The 19,402-nt window shown below is 55.7% G+C and overlaps 1 protein-coding gene across 5 annotated transcripts in view; it reads right to left on the reverse strand.

Moving 5' to 3' along the window:
- Window positions 1-7,067: 7,067 nt before the first annotated feature.
- Window positions 7,068-19,402, reverse strand: part of RASSF1 (Ras association domain family member 1) — a 29,906-nt gene continuing 17,571 nt past the window's right edge. For 2 of the 5 annotated variants that reach the window (XM_032799312.2, XM_032799314.2), the window contains 4 exons: window positions 11,403-11,507; window positions 10,857-11,151; window positions 10,250-10,365; window positions 7,068-8,590 (listed from right to left, as the gene is read on the reverse strand). In XM_032799312.2, coding sequence (XP_032655203.1) covers window positions 8,444-8,590; window positions 10,250-10,365; window positions 10,857-11,151; window positions 11,403-11,507 — 663 coding nt within the window. In that variant the 3' untranslated portion in view covers window positions 7,068-8,443. Of the gene's footprint in view, window positions 8,591-10,249; window positions 10,366-10,856; window positions 11,152-11,402; window positions 11,508-13,508; window positions 14,394-16,327; window positions 19,254-19,402 lie in introns of those variants that run through there. The other 3 variants (XM_075072799.1, XM_032799313.2, XM_075072798.1) reach the window with 3 other exon arrangements.

Here is a 19,402-nt window from a genome sequence, read left to right on the forward strand (position 1 = left end):
TTGACTAATAAGCCTGTTTTACTGGCTGGCTGAGAGTTACATCTGACAGTGGAACTGGGGTGCAGGGACCTCTGACTTCCCCAGGAGCCCTGCCTGGGTGGGCTCGCTGTGGGAAGCGCACAATATGGAAAGGGATGCTGAATGCTCCAAGGTCAGACCCAGGAAGGTCAAAGCTGTGTAAGCTTCTTGTCCTGGAGACAGTATGCTCAGAGAGGAGGCATGTTCCCCCAGAGTCCTGACTGTTTTCATAGGGAGTAGTTCCAGAGCATCACTCCAGTGACTCTATGACAACTGGTGGCAGAAGCAGGATAAACTGCACCCCATGGACAGAGCATCCTCCAGTAAGACTGGAGAGCAGTAAAACGAAGGGGGATTAGTGAGAGATGGGTGCTGAAGGCTCTGAGAGGTGCGGTTCCAGGAGGCAGAGGAGCCTAAAACTTAACTCCAAGAGAGATTGGACCCATGATAAGGGTTGTTGCACTGCAGGGGTTCCTCTCGGGGATCATGGGGAGCTGAGAGAGCACAGGCCTGTGAGTCAGTCGCCACTTGGGAACAGCATGGAGATGGCCTATAACCATCTCCTTTAGAAGGACATTGTAGAGCTGTGCAGAGAGAGAGGGCTGCGCATTGGGAAGTTCACTAAGGCACAGCTGATTTCAAAGTTGGAAGAGGAGGATCGCTCTAAGAAGCGTGTTACTGACCCAGTTGGGGCCGCAAGAGAGGCTGGGAGCAGCTGGATGTCCCGGAGAGACCCGTGTCCCTAATCAGCAAGGGGTCTCCACCAGGTTCCCCCATTCAGGGCCAGTTTTAGGCCAATTCACCCGATTCCCCAGAATCGGGCCCCACACCGGCACTTTTTAAATTTTTACTCACCCGGTGGCACTCTGGGTCTTTGGCAGCAGGTCCTTGAGTGCTGCCAAAGACCAGGAGCAAGTGAAGGACCCGCTGCCAAAGAGCCACAGAAGACCCGGAGCACCGCCAGGTGAGTACAGATCAGGCCCCACACTTGCTAAAGCCTGCCCTGCCCTCATTGTTGGATCTGAAACAGATGGAATTGGAGCTGAGATCAAAGGAATCTGAGCACCATGAGAGACAGGGAAGTCATGAAGCAGAACAGCAGGCGAGACAGAGGCATCATGAACTGGAGATGGCTGAGCTGAGAGGCAGAAAGAGCTGTCCAGGGGTGAGTGGGGATGGACCCCGGGATGCCAATTCCAGAGGGAACCTCCACACTAAATTGCTGCCCCAGGTTAAGGAGGGGGAAGATATAGATGCCTGTCTTGTGGCCTTTGGGAAGGCTGGCAATTGGAACCAGGCTGGCCTTGCGGAAAGACTCTGGTGTCTAGCCCCCTTCCTGGGTCCCAAGGCCGTAGAGCTGTTTAGCCAGATGGGCAGGGTGGCAGACTGTCTCTCACTCCTGGCCCCAGCATATATGTCTGCATGGACTCTCCTGGGCTCAGGCCCCTCAAACCCCAGAAAGTGGTGGTCAGTAGGGAGACATTCCTGGAGCACCGAGACCCTGAGACAGAAAGAACTGTTGTCAGGCCCCAGATGGTGCAGCCTCACTAGATGCTGAAGGACTGTGTGACCTGGGTGAAGGTCCCAGGGATGAAGCCTCTAGTCCTGCCTATGGTCCATATCCCTGTGCAGACGCAGGAGGGGTCTGGCTGGTAGTTAGGGTTTTCCAAGATATCGGCTGTGACCTCCTGTTGGGGGATGACTGTGTCTCTTTGGGACAGGATCTCCGTCATGCTCCTAGAACAGCCAAAGATTTGAATTTGTATCCAGGGAACCAATCGGCTGAGACTGAAGCGGTCAGTGAAAATGCAAATGACCTGGCTGGCAGGGGGCAGGAGCTGCTAAGCTCAGGTTACCTGCCTGTCTGTAACGAGAGCCTGAAGCTGAGTGGGACAGAGAGATGCTCCCCACCCTGCTGCACACGGGAGGAGGTGACTCATGCTGGCTCTGATGCTGTGAGCAAAGCAGCGGGCTTGCTGCCTGCCCTCACTGGGGCAGCGGGGGCAAAGCTGAGCTCAGGGGGATCGGAAACCCCAGCTGAGTGTGGGGAACCACAGCCAGAGCAGGACAGCTGCCAGCCAGGGCTGCCTTGTCCAGAGGTGAAAAAAGGGCCAGGACAAGGGTAAAGCAGCCTTGAGACACCTGCCTGTTACAGAGGAGCCTTTTCAGAAGGTGGCCCTGGACTTGGTGAGGAACAAATGGGAGGGGAAAGCATCCCCTGATAGAGAATCAGTGGTGGAGTATGTACTGACTTTCCAGGATAAGCTTGCTGAGCTCATGGGTCTGGCCAGGGAGAACCTAGCCAGGGCCCAAGGGAGGCAGAAGGTCTGGTACAACCACTCAGCCTATGGCACTGGGGACCCAGGTGAGGAAGAATAAGCTGCAAGCTGCCTGGGACAGGCCCTTCAAGGTCATCAAGCAGCTGAATGGGGAGAATGTGTGGCCAATGGGAAAAAGGGGAAGATCCTCTGGTGAGTCTCTTCACTGAGACAGGAGCCAGCCTCTTGCTGGCAGATCAGAGAGATGCTGCATTCATACCAACAGCTGTTTTCCAACCCACTTGAGCTCACTAACGGAGCTGTCCACTAGGTGGAGACAGGAGCCAGTCCTCTCATGAGGTGCTCCCCATTCAGAGTAACTGGGAAAATAGCCCAGTCCCTGGAGGGAGAGGTCAGAGACATGCTGGCTTTAGGGGTGATCCAGCTATCCACCAGTACCATGGTGCTGGTCCCCAGGAAAGATGGGTCAATCCAATTATGTGTGGCCTATCAGAAGCTCAGTGCCATCACCATACGTAGGCCTGATGAGATCCTAGACAAGTTGAGGGAGACTCTGTACTCCATGACCAGGGGCCTCACCAAAGGCTACTGGCAGGTGACTCTGGATCCAGATGGCAGGTTGAAACTGCTTTTGTCACCCCTTTGGAGCTGTACAAGTCCCTGGTCCTACCTTTTGGCCCCAGGAGGTGCCGGTCATCTACCAGCGCCAGATGGATCAGTTACTGAGGGGGATGGAGAGTTTTACCCTAGTGGACATTGATGATATTTGTGCCATTAGCCAGACCTGGGAGGACCATGTGTCCCAGGTGAAGAGGGGGCTGAGTCACCGCCAGGATTCAGGGCTGTCTCTGTGAAAGCTGGGACATGCAAGGTGGGGATGGCAGAGGTGTTGTATCTGGGCCACAAGTTGGGGAGCAGCTGCCTAAAGCCAGAGTCGACCAAGCTGGGAGTGAGCAGAGACTGTCCTGCTCCCCAAACTAAGAAACAGACCCAGGTCTTAATTGGGATGGCGAGGCACTACTGGAGGTTTGTGCCCCACTGTAGCTGTGCGTCAGCTCCCATCACTGAACTATGCAAGAAGGGTGAGCCAGACATACTCGTCTGGACTGGGCAGTGCCAGATGGCTCTCTGCACACTGAAGGAGAATCTGGTAAAGGGCCCGGTGCGGGGAAACCTAGACTTCCACAAGCCCTTTATGGTGTTCACTGATGCCCCAGACACAGGGCTGGGCACAGTGCACAGGCAGGTGTGACAAAGTGGGGTTTTATACATCTTGTTATGTTGCGTGTGAGTCTATACTGTGTGTACATTAGTTTCCCAGTATACTGCACCAATACTTCCCTGGTGGGAACTGGGTGTGTGATTTTTGCTGAGGCCCTCAGGGCAGGTAAGGCTGCCCAGCTATTTAACCTGTGACCCAGGAGGGGGATGTGACCAGGAGGCACCTTTTGCCGGGGAAGTGAGACAAAGAGAAGGAGGAGCAGCAACAAGGGGTGTCTGAGGTCAGATCAGTGAAAGCTGGCAGTCTGCATTAGGTGACTGGAAGAAGGGAATAATATAGATGCCTCCACCCCTCCAGCCCCCCAGCACACATAGCCCCCATTCTCCTCCTGCTGATCCACCCCTCCACACACCCCCATCACACACACAATCCATCTCCCTCCCACTGCCTCCACCCCTCCACATTCCCCCCATCACACACAGCCCACAAGCCAACTGCTCCCCCCCCCACATACACAGCCTCCATCCCCCTCCTTCTGCTGGTGCCACACCACCCCGATCACACACAGCCCCCCTCTCCCTCTCCCTCCCCCTCCCTGCTGCCTCCACACACCCCCACGGCACACACAGCCCCCATCCATCTTCTGCCCTGCCCCATGTCACAGACAGACACCATCCCCCCTATTGCCCCCACCCTCCCAGCACAAACAGCCCCCATCTTCCTCTTGCTCCCCCGCTCCGGCACACATTGCCTCGATCTCCCTCCCACTGCCTCTGCCCCTCCACCACCCTCTGCCACACACAGCTCCCATCCTCTTCCCATCCACCCCCAGTCACACACAGCCCCCAGTCTCCGTGCTGCCTCCGCCACACTCCTGCTGCTGGCACACACAGCCCCTCCTGCTGCCTCCATGCCTCCACCCCCCCATCACACACAGCCCCCCCCCGTCCCTCTGCTGCCTCCCTCTCCTGGGACACACGGCCACCATCCTCTTCCCATGCCACACACAGCCCCATCTCCCTCCCGCCGTCACACACATCCCCTAGTCCACCTGCTGCCTCTGTGCCCCGCCCCCAGTCACATACAGTCCCTGCACCCCAACTGCCCCACACTACCCCAGGGCATGGCCTGGCTGGGGATGGAAGTGGTAGAGGAGGGTTGGGCTGCGTAGAGGCAGAGTGTAGAGTACTCATAGCATGACCCATTGGCACCTGCCACTAGGCTAGCACCTGGGCTTCCCAGCCCACTGGGGCATTGTCCCTGGCGGGTGAGTTTTCTCAGCTGTGGTGAGTGGGAGGGCATCTCCCCTGCTCTGGTACCTGTACCCCTTATGGTGCCACCCAAACACAGAGCCAGGGGGCTTGCTGGAAGCCCTCACCCCAGACCTCCTGTGTAGTCTCTTGTTCTCCCAGAATCAGAAGCTTGGATGGAGCGGGAAGAGCAGGAGTTATGCCAGGGAAGCAGCTCTGTGGCTATGGCACATTGGTGCTAGGGCTTCTCCTCCATTCTGCTCCAGCAGCAAATCTAGCTGGCTGGTAGCATTGGTTTGAAAGATTCCTCCACCCACTGGCACTACCTGTCGTGTGGCCAACAGCACCGAGGCCTTCCATGCCATGCTCAGGAATCCAGCCTGGGCTGGCAGTGAGATGGAACCCACCAAGTCCTCCACAGCTACATGGGCTCTGCAGGCCTGACAGGGACAGGGAGCTCGTTCCCAGGCTGGACAGCTGGTGCAGGGAGTAGAAAGAGGTTAGGGTAAGGGAAGAAGTAGGGAACACCCTCCCAGGAGGCAGATTATGCAGCCCCTGCTCTGCCCTGACTATGGCTAATGTCAATTCACAGCACACCGTCTATTACTGTCATCAAACTGCCGGGGACAGTTCATCTCGTTGACGTGCCTGCCCCAGCAGGGCTGAAGAATCACAGCTGCAGGCCTCAGCATGGGGATCCTGAACTCCAGTCCCCAATTTTGTTCCAATTCTGTCTCCCATGGCCTTGCTCGGCCAATTGCAGTAAGTCCTCCTCAGACATCCTATAGATCAGTGCCCCAAATATTGCTATGCTGGTATGGGATGTATGGTACAGGGAGGTACTGAAGGTGGAGGTCACGGGGGGCAGGGGGAAGGCTGCGTGGGGCAGTGTTCTGGCAAATTCCCAGCAGTGAGAATTCAATTCCACCTCCCTAATTCCTCCTTGTGGATACTGGCATCAGTTTCACTTCCTGGTCTACACTGGTGCATATCACTGCCATAGGCAGTTGTAAACAGCTGCCATGCTTCACCCCAGAGGTGGCTGCATTTTAGGGACAGGGGAAATGAACCTTGTGTTTCTAAAAGGGTTTGGGCTTATGCAGGGTGAGTGGCACCGTATGACTGTAACTTGTTATATGCTCACCCATTCTTCCTCAGGGTGGATCCCTGGGCAATTGATTCACCTCTGATCTGGGGGGGGAGGGGGGACAGCGGGGGCCACACAACTCATGATGTGAGACAACAGCCTCATTCCTTGCAGGTTGCGGCATTGTTTACCGACACAATGTGGGCTATCATAGTGGGCCAGCTAACTTATGACTCAGCAAATCTCAGTGACTGTGAAGCCGGTGTTGCCAAACCAAACAGGCACCCCTCAGAGAAGGGTGCCCTTCTGCAATGGCCATTAGCTTGCAAGGGAGAGTGCAGTGCCCTATACAAGGGAGTCTACCCCCACCACCACCATTTCCCTCCCAAGAGGAGCACTGCCTGGACTGGGACACAAAATAACAGACCAACAGGCAGCAGGTCCTCACGTCACATCAGGGCTGATCACAGGTCCATGTGGAAGATATGGGCACAGCTATGCATGGCAGCAAGTGGAAGTTGCATGGACATGGTGAGGGGAGGGGTCAGTTTGCCCCCATGGTTGAATGGTCCCTCCTCCTTTGCCTCCCTATCCAATGTGGCCCAGGCATCCCAACTGTTGCACCTTTAGGCTTTGCCTGTTCCTCTGGCTGTGGCTGGCAAAGCATGGTGGGAGGCCATTGGGGTGGGGATGGGGAATAGGATCAGGAACTTTGGGGTCTATTGTGATGCTAGACATAGACAGGACACAAATGCAGCTAATTTTGTTTGTTTTGCTGTGGGTGGAGTGAGGAAAGTCATGCCCACACAACTTGTGACATGCCCCCAGCCAGCCAGATTCCCCTTTGAAACACAGAGGATAAACAGCACAGATGGGAGGAAGGGGACAGACGCTCGTCTCCCAGCTCAGTGCTAGGAACACAGCCCAGGCAGGTGGTGACTGAAAGTTGCTACCACGAGCAGGCCCCATAAGTGAGTCAGCTAGACTGTGCCTAGGTCGGATGCACTGGCCCTCGCCCTGGTTGCGCCAAGGACTGGATGGGGCATGGGGACTAAACTCCCCTCAGCCTGAGGGCTGGTTGCTTCCAGGCAGTGCTGGCCTATGCGGATAGGAGCTTGCCCTGCTGCTAGTCATGCAGACATCATCTGTCTTCTGTGTTGTTGTTCTGGAGCCAAAACTGGCTCCAAAGAAACAAAAACAGCAAAACAGTTTTGCCCCAAATCATTTATTGATCCACACAGAGCCAGCACCACGCACAGGCCGAGCCTCCAGGGAGCGCGGTCCCCCTTGAAGCTCGGGACATTCAACAGAGTCAAGTTCAAAAACATTCACTGAAAAACTCAAATCCCCAAGCGAGGCCCCCCTGCAAAGCAGGCAGCCTCTTGGATGCATTCGCATGATCTCAGGTCCCACACGCTCATGGGGAGTAGCTCGGTTGCTTCACTCCAGCCTAGCAGTCCTGCACCAGTGCCCCAGCTCTCTTGGCACCAGGGGTCTGCTGCTCCTCCAGGGAAGGGTTAGGGCCTGTCCAAGGCTAGGGCTACCACCCCTCTCACTCCAATGCTAGCTACTTGCCATTGCTATTGGCCCATGCTCCCGCCAGGATTCACTGAGCTTGCTGGGTGCCATCCCTCCATTCACATGATGGACCTTGCCAGGCAACAGCGCCCAGGGCCTCTTCTCCAGGATATCCATGGGGGCAGACCCATTCCTGACACCAGCTCCACTGAGGCTACACTTGGCGATGGGGTTGCCTCATGTGGTCCCCTGAGCTCCTTCTCCTGGCCTTCCTTTGGATGCTGCCCTCTACCGAGGCCACCTTTGGTAACGGGAAAACCAATGCAGGGTCTTGAGGGCTGCACTGGTCCCTGGAGCAATTCCCTTGGGCTTGCTCCACAGACAGCCCCGAGCATAGCTGGATCAAGAGAGTTCTCATGCCTGCCAGCTCAGCACCCTGTGGCTGCACCTGTCCAGGGAACTAGGGTCTTGCTACATCAGGCAGTCTTGGCTGTCCTACTTAATGAGCCACAGGGCAGGGCTGAGTGGATCCAGGGCACTCCCACTCTCTAAGTCCATTGCTACCCCCCAGGAATGGGAAACAGGATTCAGGGGCTGCCATTAAGGCCCACATTGAGCCTCCATCTATCCCCGGACACGGCTAGGCTCAATGGAGCCACAGGCCCTGGCAGGAGGATGAACCCAGACTGGCTCTACCACCCCACCTCTCCCCAAGGCGCAGCCAGAAGCGGCCATCCCAGCAGTGACCCAGCAGCCCCACATATATGCACACATGATGGGGGGGCAGTTCACCCCAACCCCCTAGGGAAATGTCCCCATGCACACAGCCCTTCCATCGCTCACACTTGTGCCTCACACGGCACCGGGGGCCCCCGCGGGGGAGACACCCACAGCCCATTCCTCCGCCACCCCCTCCCACACTCCCCCCCACCTCCCTGCACCCACGCAGGGGAGCTCCCGACCCACAAGCATAGTCCTGGAGCAGATCCATCCACATCCGCCTCGCCTCGCCTCCTCTTCTCCTAGCCACCTGGTGTCGGTTGGAGTGTCAGGTCCGGGACAGGGTGGCTCAGCCCGGGGTGCGGGTAGTCAGTGCCTCCTGCATCTTCTGGCGGCAGCGGGCATACTTGTGCAGGATCTGCCGGACGTGCTCCTCCTCCTCGCGCTGAAGGATGCGCAGGAAGTTGTGCAGCTCAGGCATACTGAAGGCATCCCACTGCAGGGTGAAAGGGCCTGTTACCCTGGGAACCTGTGCCACGGTGTGCAGCATCAACTAGGTAGTGGGTCTGGGCTGTGGGGCATTAGCAGAGCTCTCGGGGGATTACGGAGTTGGAACCCAAGGCTGGACTAGTCTGCTGCGGGGGTGGAGGGGAAGCTGTGGGTCAGGATGGAGGGGCATCAACAGAGCTGAGTGGGGTCCATAACAGAAATGGCAGGATGGCTGCAGGTTAGGACTGATGGACATTGACGGGGAGAAAAAGAGGGAGCCCAGGGCTGCAAGTCAGTTGAGGGGCACCAGCAGTACTGCGTGGGGTCCACGACTGGAACAGCAGGGGGTTCTGGTCCAGTATCCTTCAACTACACTGCCCCATGCCGACCTAACCTTACAGGAATCAGTAGTTATCTAAGATTCCCTCCCAATGGCAAGGGGGGGTTGAGGTTCTCATGCTGGGGCAGTATCCCGCACCTCACTGTCCCCATCTCATGCTCTCAGGAGTAGTCTTCTGTTTCTACCCCTGCCATGCCCATGTCCCAGATGGGGCCTTGCTGAGCTCCCCTATTTGATCCCATTGTTCCCCTTATCCTCTGGAGTGGATGATTTTATGAAATTGTGGCATGAACTGACTGTGTCAGGGATCACCTGTCTGTATGTGGATCCCCCAAGATTTAGTAGGCTTGTGTCTGTCTGCTGGGCCAGAGATAATGGGGACTAATCAGCATACATCGATCAATCATCTATTCAAAGTAAAATGTTTTGGGACAAGGGGCTTGCTCTAGCTAGGAAAAGACACTTCCTGCCCCTGTCTGAAGGGAGGGGGGTTTGGAAAGTTACCAGGAGAATAAAGGAAGCAGGTGCCACCCCACCCCCCCTCGAAGTCTATACAGGAGCTCACAGAGGGGAAAGGTCCAGGAGTGAGCCATTTTTAGCTGCAGATGAAGAAGAGGGAGGCTGCGGCAGGGACAGGCTAGGCAAGGGGGTGCCCGCGTGCTGGAACACAGATGTTCCCCAAGGGAAGGGTGAGCTAGTGAGGGACATCGTGTTTAGGATGTTTGACTGTTTTGTACGGTCTATAATCTCCTGCCCATCACATCAACAAATATAAAGAGCATCGAGTTGAAAGACTGTACAAAGCATGTGTACGCGGCTTCCCAACTATTGTGTGCCCCTGAGAGAGTTAAACTGGAACCGGTGTCACACCTTTTGGGAGGAGTTCTGGGCATGGGGTGTGTTCACACACTGGGGAGTGTGAAGGGTTAGCGCTGCGCCCCAAAGGGCAGGTGGCTGGACAGCAGGTTCCAGCACCTGGAGTGGGGTGGCCAGATGCGAGGTCTGTGCCATGAGTGTGCTGAGGGATCCTGAGACCCGGGCAGTGGCTGGACTCCATTCAGGCTCCAGGAGCTTGAAGCATCGTGGGGATACTCAGGACAGAGGCTTGAATTCCCCTTGCAGCAAGCCTGGTGGGTGGCCAGGAAGGGGCGCTTACAAGAATCTGTGACACCTCTCTGCACTCACTCATTTCCCGCTTTCCAGCCGTCTGGCGCTGTCAGTGAGGCAGCCAGCGGGGGGCAGTGCTGTAACACCTTTCCCACAACACATAGGCTTCCCAGAGGGACTTAGGCTCCCACTGGACACACAGAGCATTCTCAGACTCACATTGACCTCTCCGGTCTCGTTCTCCTTCAGAACAAAGCTGAGAACCTTCTCGTTGGGGCCAGCTAGCAGCCGGAGATGCAGAGGCTGCTCCTCATCTGAGAGCTTCCGCAGGTACACTGCAATGACAGATGGGCCACGCAGCTCAGTACAGTAGAGCAGACAGCTCCAGCCCCATTCTTTCCCAGCAGGGAGTGCTGTGGGGAGAGGGCAGGAATACTGGCTGTGGGGGGTCTGACTATTCCAGCCCCAACCTCTTCCAGCAGGGGGCACTGTGGGGAGGGGGCAGGAATGCTGGCTGTGGGGGAGTTCCCAGCTAGTCCAACCCCAGCCTCTCCCAGCAGGAGGCGCTGTGACGAAGTGGGGCAGCCACCGTGGCAGGGTAAGACTTAAGCCCTGGCTGGTCAGTGTAATCTAGGGTGACCAGACAACAAGTGTGAAAAATCGGGATGTGGGAGAGGGAGTAATAGGAGCCTATATAAGAAAGAGACCCAAAAATTGGGACTGTCCCTATAAAATTGGGATATCTACACACCGGCAATAGCTCTGGCTGGTTTTAAAGCCGGTTGAGATAGGGACTTTGCCCAAGGGAGGAGAAGAGGCCAGGTACCTTGGTCATCCTTCTCAGCTCGCTCGAAGAGAGCGAACTTGCGGGGGTTGTCGACCACCATAAACTTCTTGAGCAGGGCCTCGATGACCTCGCTGGCGCGGGTGCGGGAGATGATGTGCAGGTGCTTGACCGTGTCCTTGGGCAGGTAGAAGGACGTGCGGCGCGTCACCACCTGGGAGCGTGGCGCCTTATTGATGTCCTGAATGGAGGGCGCCTTCTTGCTGGCTGGCACCGAGACCGGCCGAATCAGCTTCAGCTGCACTTTGATGAAGCCAGTGTAGGAGCCATCTTTGTTCTGAGAGGAGGCAGAACCAGAGAGAGAATGAGCTGGGCAGAGCCGGGGAGTGGGGCAGGAAAATGGGGTAGCGAACATGAAATGGGCTCTGGGTGCAGCCCCTGGGAGCAGAGAAGACCTGGACATGGAGCTATGACCCCCCTGGAATGGATTTTGGGCAGGGCCCTTTTTTAAGAGTTCAGATCTGGAGCTCTACGCTCCTAGCCATGCCCCATTGCCCGGGCGCAGACCTGCCGCGCTCCTGGCCTCACCAAGCTCATGAAGAGGTTGCTGTTGATCTGGCTGTTGTATTCCTTTATCTTCTGCTCGATCTCGGCTTGGGTCAGAACCGGCTTCTCCCAGTCAATCTGCTCATCCTGCAGGAGAGAGAAGCATAGGGTCAGCCCACCTCCCTGGATAGCAGGGGCTCCCACACGGCTCCTATCCCCACTGCTACCCCCTGCATCTCAGCCCGGCCACAGCCCAGGCCCACTCGGCATCGCACCCACAATGCCCTTCTGCAGGAGTTAGGACTGCTATGCTTCCCCTGCCCCAGCCCCAAGAACTTCCTGCTGCCTGGTCTCTGATAGCCCTGGGCATGGGTGCTCTGGATCCTGTGCGCTGGGCGTGCTTCCCCCACATGGCCCCCTCTACCCTGCCCTGGCAAGTTCACCTCTAGGAAGAAGACACTCCCTGACCTGGCCCAGCTCAGAAACCCAGCAGCACCAGCATCAAGAAGCACCGTGACAGAGACCATGCCCCATTTCCTGGTGAGGCCCTCACGGCAGGTGAGGCTGCCCAAGAGTGACTCTGATGTAGCCAGTGGATTACAGTGCAGCAAGAGAGGGGGCCAGGCAGCGTGTGCGACACAGACGGCTCGATTTCAATCCAGTGGGGCGTCCTGCTGGTTTGGCCTGGGTGAGCCAGATGGGGGGGAAGGGGAGGGGCAGATGAGTTCCCTGCCCCCACGGGAGAGGTAGATACCAAGTCTGCTTTAATCACATCTGCTCTTCAGGGCAGACCAAAAAGTCCTGTGGGTAGATACCTCGTGTGAAGGGTGCATCTGGAGAGAGATAAAACCCTGCTGAGCCTCCCCATAGGGTCCCCCAAGCCCTGGCTGGGGGCAGCTCCCTGGACCCACAGGCAGGATAAAAGTGGGGAGTCAGGAATCTTCCCCCCTGCTTGTTATCCCAGAGGCTTCTAAGATGCTGCAAACCAGAGAGAGGTTTATATCACGCAGCAGCCAACCCCACAGAAGCCACAGGCCGGGCCCAGCAGGTGGGCACTATGGGAGGCTGAAGGCAGAGGAAGGCTGTGCCCATGTTGAGAACAGGGGGGACTATGCCAGCCAGCAAGGCAGACTGTCATTACCACTGGAGAAGCCACTTCACAAAGCCAAGAGCTACAGCAGCTATTGGCCTGATCCAAGGGCGAGGAGGAACTTGCTGCCGAGCAGCGCCCACTGGCGGGTGTATCGCTCACACCCCCATGCTGACACAGGGAACTCACACAGATGGGGCTGGGGTGCAAGTCAGCGACCAGCCTCCAGAAGAAAAAAACAGGAGGCTCCAGCAGATCTCATCTCCAGGGCGCCTCAGGCAGTTGCATCCTTGACTCTGCCAGCAGGCCAGATGTGGGCCCTGCCCACGGTGCCTCTGTGCCACCCTCGGCCAGGGGGTAATCAGTAGATGCCCAGCATTTGAGCTAGAACAGACTACTCGGATCACCTGCTCTGAGCCCCTGCAAACACAGGCCAGAGAATTCCGAGGATTACTTTCAAGGGGCTAAGTGGCCCCTTGAAATAGGGAGAAGGCACAGCATGGGATTTCAGGCTAAACACTTGTCCCCCCGACCAATGCAAGGCAAAGAATACCTGCTTGGTCTAGGGTATTTGTTTCAATGCACATGTTGCTCTTCAGGGGCTAACTCGGCATTGCCCGAGTGTGGTTTTGGTTTAACCCCATGGCCATCCGCCTGCAGTTTGAGCTGCACCATAGCAAGGGTTGGGGTCGGGGTGAGGGTGTGGAGAGAGGAATTTATCAATCCCATGCTGCTCAGGGTTGGCACAGGAGATCTAGATACAACTCTCCTCTAGGGCACGTCCCCAGTCAGGAACCTGGTTAGGAGCCCCGACACCACAGTGATGGGCCATCTTATAGCACCTCAGTAGGACAATTCATGTATTACCAGCTCTTACTTCCCACAGATCACACACAAACACGCCCAGGACACACATGCCGCCAGAGCAGGAAGGCCAACCCTCTCTCTTTTCGCTGCCACAGAACTTCATTGCACCCTCTTGCATCAGCCTGGCTTCCCGCTGACATCAGCCCTCTACACGCCCCCCTACACACAAGGGGAATTACAGATGAGCTCACCACAGACCAATCAGAGCTCTCCTGGGATTTCTGGGAACCACTTCCTTTCCTTTCCCACCGCAAAGCCAAAGCCGGCAGCTGCCTGCGCAGGATGGCAGTGGGGGAGAAGAGAGAAGCAAATGGCACGTGGCACACACACCCCTCTATTGCATGGCACACATCAGACATGCGTGGACACATCCCTGGATGCTCACCCCCATGTACACACAAACAGATACTACATAGCATATGGGTAGTAACCCACACCTGGCATTAACACCTGCAGCAGCTGCCTAGTATGCTGTCCGGGGAGAGAGACGGCCAACGAGAGGGCAGATTGTGCTGGCGAGGGGGTACCAAAGCCACCCAAAGGGGCTACTAGTAGAAGTGCTAGAGAAGGAGAATGGAGATGCTGAGCTAGTGGACGAACCGGAGGTAGGCTGAGCAAATAAAAGAAGAGCAGGAGAATACAGGCAGGGGACTGGGAAGAGAGAAAGAAGGAAAAATAGGAAAGGTTTCAGATCAGGAGAAACAAGAAAAAAAACAGACCTGGGTACATGCGCAGACACTGTTAGAGAAGGGAGGGAAATCAGATCTACAGACTTACCAGAGAGAGAGAGAGAATCAAGGGGGGGGGAAATCTGAAATATAATTGGGGAAAAAGGGAATTGATCAAAGCTGTGTAGCCAGATCCTGAATATGGTAAACGAGATCTGAGACACGCCCCCCCACCCCCCACAAAACATCCACAGTACTTGGAAACAGACAGAAACTCTGAACATCTTTTGACAGAACACAGCTCAAAAGATGTCCAATGGCCAGGCGAGGGCCCACGAGGTGTGAATTAACTCAGCGCAAAGAGGTACAGCCACAGAAACAGAATCTAAGGAGCACTTTGAGCTGAAGAGGAGCAAAAAAAAGAGGACAGCAAGAGTGGAACTGCACTTACAGCCAAGGAGAGGAAACGCTGATTCCTCTCTGAAGTGACACAGGATATTGTTGAGTGAGTTCTTGTGAACAGCAATGCATTTGGTACCAAACGCACAGCATGGACAAGCACACGAAGGTTAATAGGTTTGTCACCTATATTGCTTATTATTATAAGTAGTAAGTCTTTGGTAATGTTCAATGTTATTTGTGCTCCTGTTAGAAGTTGGGGGTTTTCCCTATAAAATGTAAAGTTATCCCATTTGCCTTGGTTTGCCTCTGGCTCTCCTCCCAGCTAGCACAGCCTCGCCTAGCCAGGTCACCACATGTGCAACACACACACACACACACACTTCAAAGACAGACCGCACACACACACACTGCTGGTGCTGCATGCCAGAGACCATCTCATCTCAAGAAGAAGCTACAGCAGCTTCTAATTTGCAATTGCTAGACCTGTTTTCTCCTCTTAACCCATGTCCACCTGCCTTCTTGTATCCAACCCTAGACAGTGCCATCAGCCCCTTACTACCACGCATGCCACATTTACCCATCAGGTCTAACAAGCATTCATGGAGGGTGGCAGGACTGCTTCCCCATCCCCAGGCTGTCTGCTAGTTAATATCTATCAGGTGTTTGAAACTGGAGAGCTCTGTGGCTTAGCGGAGCCTGCTTTATCACCCACCAACTACGGTTGCTACTCTGGTCCTTCCCCAGCCCCCATATCTCTGACCCCACAGATCAGTCAGCTGATGATCCTCTAGGGCAGTGGTTTTCAAACTCCCACAACCCAACCCCCTGCCCCAGCCCAGAGCCCCCTCCCACAGCCTGAACCCATCATTCCCAGCTCCATTGGGTCATAGGCATCAACAATTTTCTTCAACTGGGTCACCAAAAAATAAAAAGTTTGAAAACCACTGCTCTAAGGAATGGTTCTCCAGCGTGATCATTCAGCCTGCACTGCCCTAGCTCTGGGCAGGTGCTTGTCCCCTGGTTGTAGGGGATGGAGCAAGTACCCAGGTTCTGCTCTACAAACAAGAGGCCAGGGAATAATTCAGAATGGCAGCCAGGGGGCCCTTCAGGCTGAGCCACAGACTCCAGGGCCTGAAGCACATCAATAGCAGGACACGCCACTAATCACGAGGAATGATCCAACACATTCAGAGCTGTGGAATCCCACACAGCCTCCATCTAAAGCTTGGGATGGGTCTGCAGTGTCCAGACATCTATCTCCTGACAAATGCCATTAGATCAATGGCTTGTCCCACCAACACAGCACAGCTGGGCACTATAATTACCCTGATTTTCCTGGAAGACTTGACAGACAACTGGAAAACTGCTGGGTTACATCAGCACACACCCGAGGAATGAATGATGATTAATGAAAGGGAAGGAGAGAGCAAATGCTCAGAGTAGTTTGTCTTTGTTAACACCCATCTAACTCAAATGCTCAACAAACAGGCAGGAGGAAAACTCTCCCTGTTAAAGTTTCAATACCCTTCAATTAAAGACTGAGAAAGCTCTTGCCCCATGCTACTGGATGCTCTGGAACTACTCCATACAAAGCCAGTCAGGACTCTGGGGGAGCATGCCTCCTCTCTGAGCATACTGTTTTCAGGGCAAGAAGCTTCCACAGCTTCAACCTTCCTTCCTCGGAGCATTCAGCATCCCCTTCCACACCATGGGCTTCCTGCAGTGAGTCCACCCGGGTGGGGCTCCTGGGGAAGCCAAAGGGCCCTGCACCCCAACTCCGCAGTCAGATGGGGCTCTCAGCCAGCCGGTAAAACAGAAGATTTATTAGTCAACAGGAACACAGTGGCGTAGAACAGAACTTTTTAGCACAGAAATCAGGGACTTTCGGCCAAGTCCATCTTGGGGGAAGAGGAGCCCAGAGCCAGCCAAGACCAACTCACTTCCAGCTGCCTGGCCCCTGCTTTGCCTGTTGCTTCTCCTCCAGCCTTTGTCTCGTTTCCCGGGCCAAGAGTCACCTAGTTGCATCCCCCTCCTGGGTCTCAGGTTAAGAAGAGGTGGCTATGGTTTCCATACAGGCAGCTGGAGCAGCCTCCGCAAAAGTCAAACACGCTTATTCCCACCAGCAGACATTTGTGCAATACACAGGGAAAAAGCGCACACAGCATTCATGCAAAACAGTAAGACTCACATACAACATAACAAGGGAAAATCCCCACTTAGTCACACCCCAGTTCTCTAGTCTTCCAGGGACATCTCCAGCAAAAGCAGGGGAGACAACTGCACATTCCTGTTCTTCCTACAGAAGCAGTCCACACCCCCCTCCAAAAAAAATGGAGCCAATGCCTAGTTTTCTGATTGTCTTCCCAGGTCACATTTAGGACAGGAAGGGCAAAGTTGCTTTAAATTCCTGCTTGCTATGGTTGTAATGTTCTCTGTTAAACAAGGACTGCTGCCCCAGGCCCAACATCTGGCTGCCCCCGAGTCTGGGAAGGAGGTTGGGTTGTGTGGATTTTGCCTCGTCCAGGTAGCCTTTGGGAAACAATGCATTAAGTGCAAGTTACTAGCACTGTTCTCTGTCCACAACTGTAATTCCATGGGCGGGAAGCTCTGCTCTGCAACCAGGCCTACAGCAGTTTAGGCAGAGGCTTACAAAACCCAGCCCAGCTATGCTCCAACAGGATGTGGGAACATGGGTGTGCATCAGGGTGGAGCGCGTTTCCCATGTGCAGAGATCAGATCCAAGGAACTAAAGGGGGAAATCTCTGTATCCTGAGGACCAGGGCAGGCGGAAGCCTGCGAGGGTGGGGTGCACAGCTTGCGGCTGAAGGATGAAAAGTCACAGAGAGGGACACTGGCATCCTGTTTACAGAACAAAGAGAATTTTCTCCGAGGCCCATTTTCTGGGACATTACATAATGCATCACTCCCAGCTCCAATGCCGCAGCGCCTCCTGCAGGCACCCGTGGCTCCAGACATTCCCTGCCAGCTAATGCTAGGGCAGCAATAGCGTTCCCCACACACAAGGGGGCATGCCCTGCCAGGGTATCTCACATGCCTCCCCCACGCCACTACCCTCAGCTGCCCCAAGCCCAGCTAGGGGAGTAGCTGCCGCTTTGCTCAGATCAGCCTTGTTTTGCTTAGAACAGCTTTGAGGTTGGCTCTGCTGCTCCACAACGGAAATATCACAGGGCTGGTTAGTTACTGGGTAACAGCAACACAGATGCACAGGGCGAGGGTGTGTTACGGGCCCCCTCACCCATGCCAAGCCACACAGGAGGAGTCTACCACAGCCCAAGCTAAGCAGCCTCAGCTCTGTCGCTCAGTTGCTTGTGCATTTAGCCCTGGAGGTCCCCGGGGAGTTAGTCCCACATATGCAGGAAGAGGCCCCTATGCGGCACCTGAAGGGGTGGTGAGATGCCCAGCCCACCTGCACAAGCCACATGTAACGATCAGCATAGGTCAAAGAGGGGCAGCCTGGAGCACTGGCACAGGATATTGTGCCAGGGAGTAGTGGATACTGGGCATCCATGGGTACTCACTGTATGCTGGACCCAGGAAAAAGGGAGTGCACCCTCTTGGAAAGGGAGAGGGAGGCCCTGGCAGCAGCGCCACCTCCCAATGGCATTAAGTCATCACAGTCGCATCCCACCCCACCCACAACATGGCACATGGCATGGGAAACAGCTGCTATGCCAGGGTGAAGACAGCAAGGTGCCTAGCAAGTATGGGATGCCCTGCTGGCTGGGAGGGAGCACCCCCCAGTGCCACATGCCCAGCTGCCTGCCACCAGCACCAGTAGGCATGAGACACAGCCATGACCCAGGAAGGAATTTCAGCAATCAGGGTGCAAAAGGCCAGGTGTGCAGGTCAGCACAGTGCCACCGCAAAGCCTGGCAGCCAATCCATGCTGGCTACATACCCGGTGCAACACAGCCAGCTGATCTTCCCTGGATCGTCTCCTCTCCTGGCCCCAGGCTGCCCTTATCACTTCCCGGCCTGCGATAAGGCCCTGCTCACTCCCTATCTCAGAGCCAGCAGCACCTTGGGTTATCACGCAGCAAGCAACCATATACAGGCATAACGCCCTCTCTCACCACTAGGACTGTGTTTTGGGGGATGGGCCAGGCCCTGCTTTCTGTGGCATTGGCATTATATACACACACGCTGCAACCTCCAGCATGCAGTCAGCCAGTTTGTGCAGGGTCCATGTCCCCTCCCCATCTCCCCATAGGACCACCCCACGTTCCAAGAGCCATCAAGTAGGAGCAGGGCCTAGGCTGCAGAATGGACGAGATCTGTGTTTGGTCCCTCGCCTGACCCCAGGTGGCCCGGCTGGGTGCGGGGACCACAGCAGATTTTCACCCTGGCTCCAGCAGGGCAGGAGAAGAGCTGTTTACATGTTTGAGAGGCCTGGAATTGTTGGATCCTAATGAATATTTAACCCCTGATGCCTAGGCTGAGATCCCACTACCTCCTGCCTCTGCTCAGTAGGGGAAGATGGGTGTGAGGGAGAGAATTTCCTCCCAGCCCACTCCCCTCACGCTTTCTGGCTGCATTTCTCCCTCTTTCTCCAGTCTGGGGCATCCTGCCCCTCCAGTCACTGCAGCTGGGTTCTCAACTGCCCCTTTGTTGGGGAGGGCACCAAAGCTACAGCCAGTCCAGGCCCGGGGGCATTGTTCCCAACTGCCTGCAACCTCCCCATCCTCTGACCCCTGCTGAGGGGGCCGCTGCTCAGGGACATGGTGAAATGGTTAACAGCTGGTCTGGCTGCTTCCGCTCTCTGAGTCAGATGGATTGTATTACAACCCTGCTCCATCACCCTTAGTCAGGGGTGAGCAGCACTCCCATCAGGCACAGCACTGTGTGTGCGCGGGGGGTACCGCTCCCCCAGTACACAGACATCGCACAGCTGGGGTGCAGGTGGCCCTTTGCATGGAGCCCAGAGCAGGAAGGCAGCAGCCCTGACTCCCCTTAAACCTCCTGGGCCAGGGACGAAGAGCCAGAGTCGCCCAGAA

Source organism: Chelonoidis abingdonii, chromosome 16 (assembly GCF_003597395.2).
Source record: "Chelonoidis abingdonii isolate Lonesome George chromosome 16, CheloAbing_2.0, whole genome shotgun sequence".
Lineage (NCBI taxonomy): Eukaryota > Metazoa > Chordata > Testudines > Testudinidae > Chelonoidis > Chelonoidis abingdonii.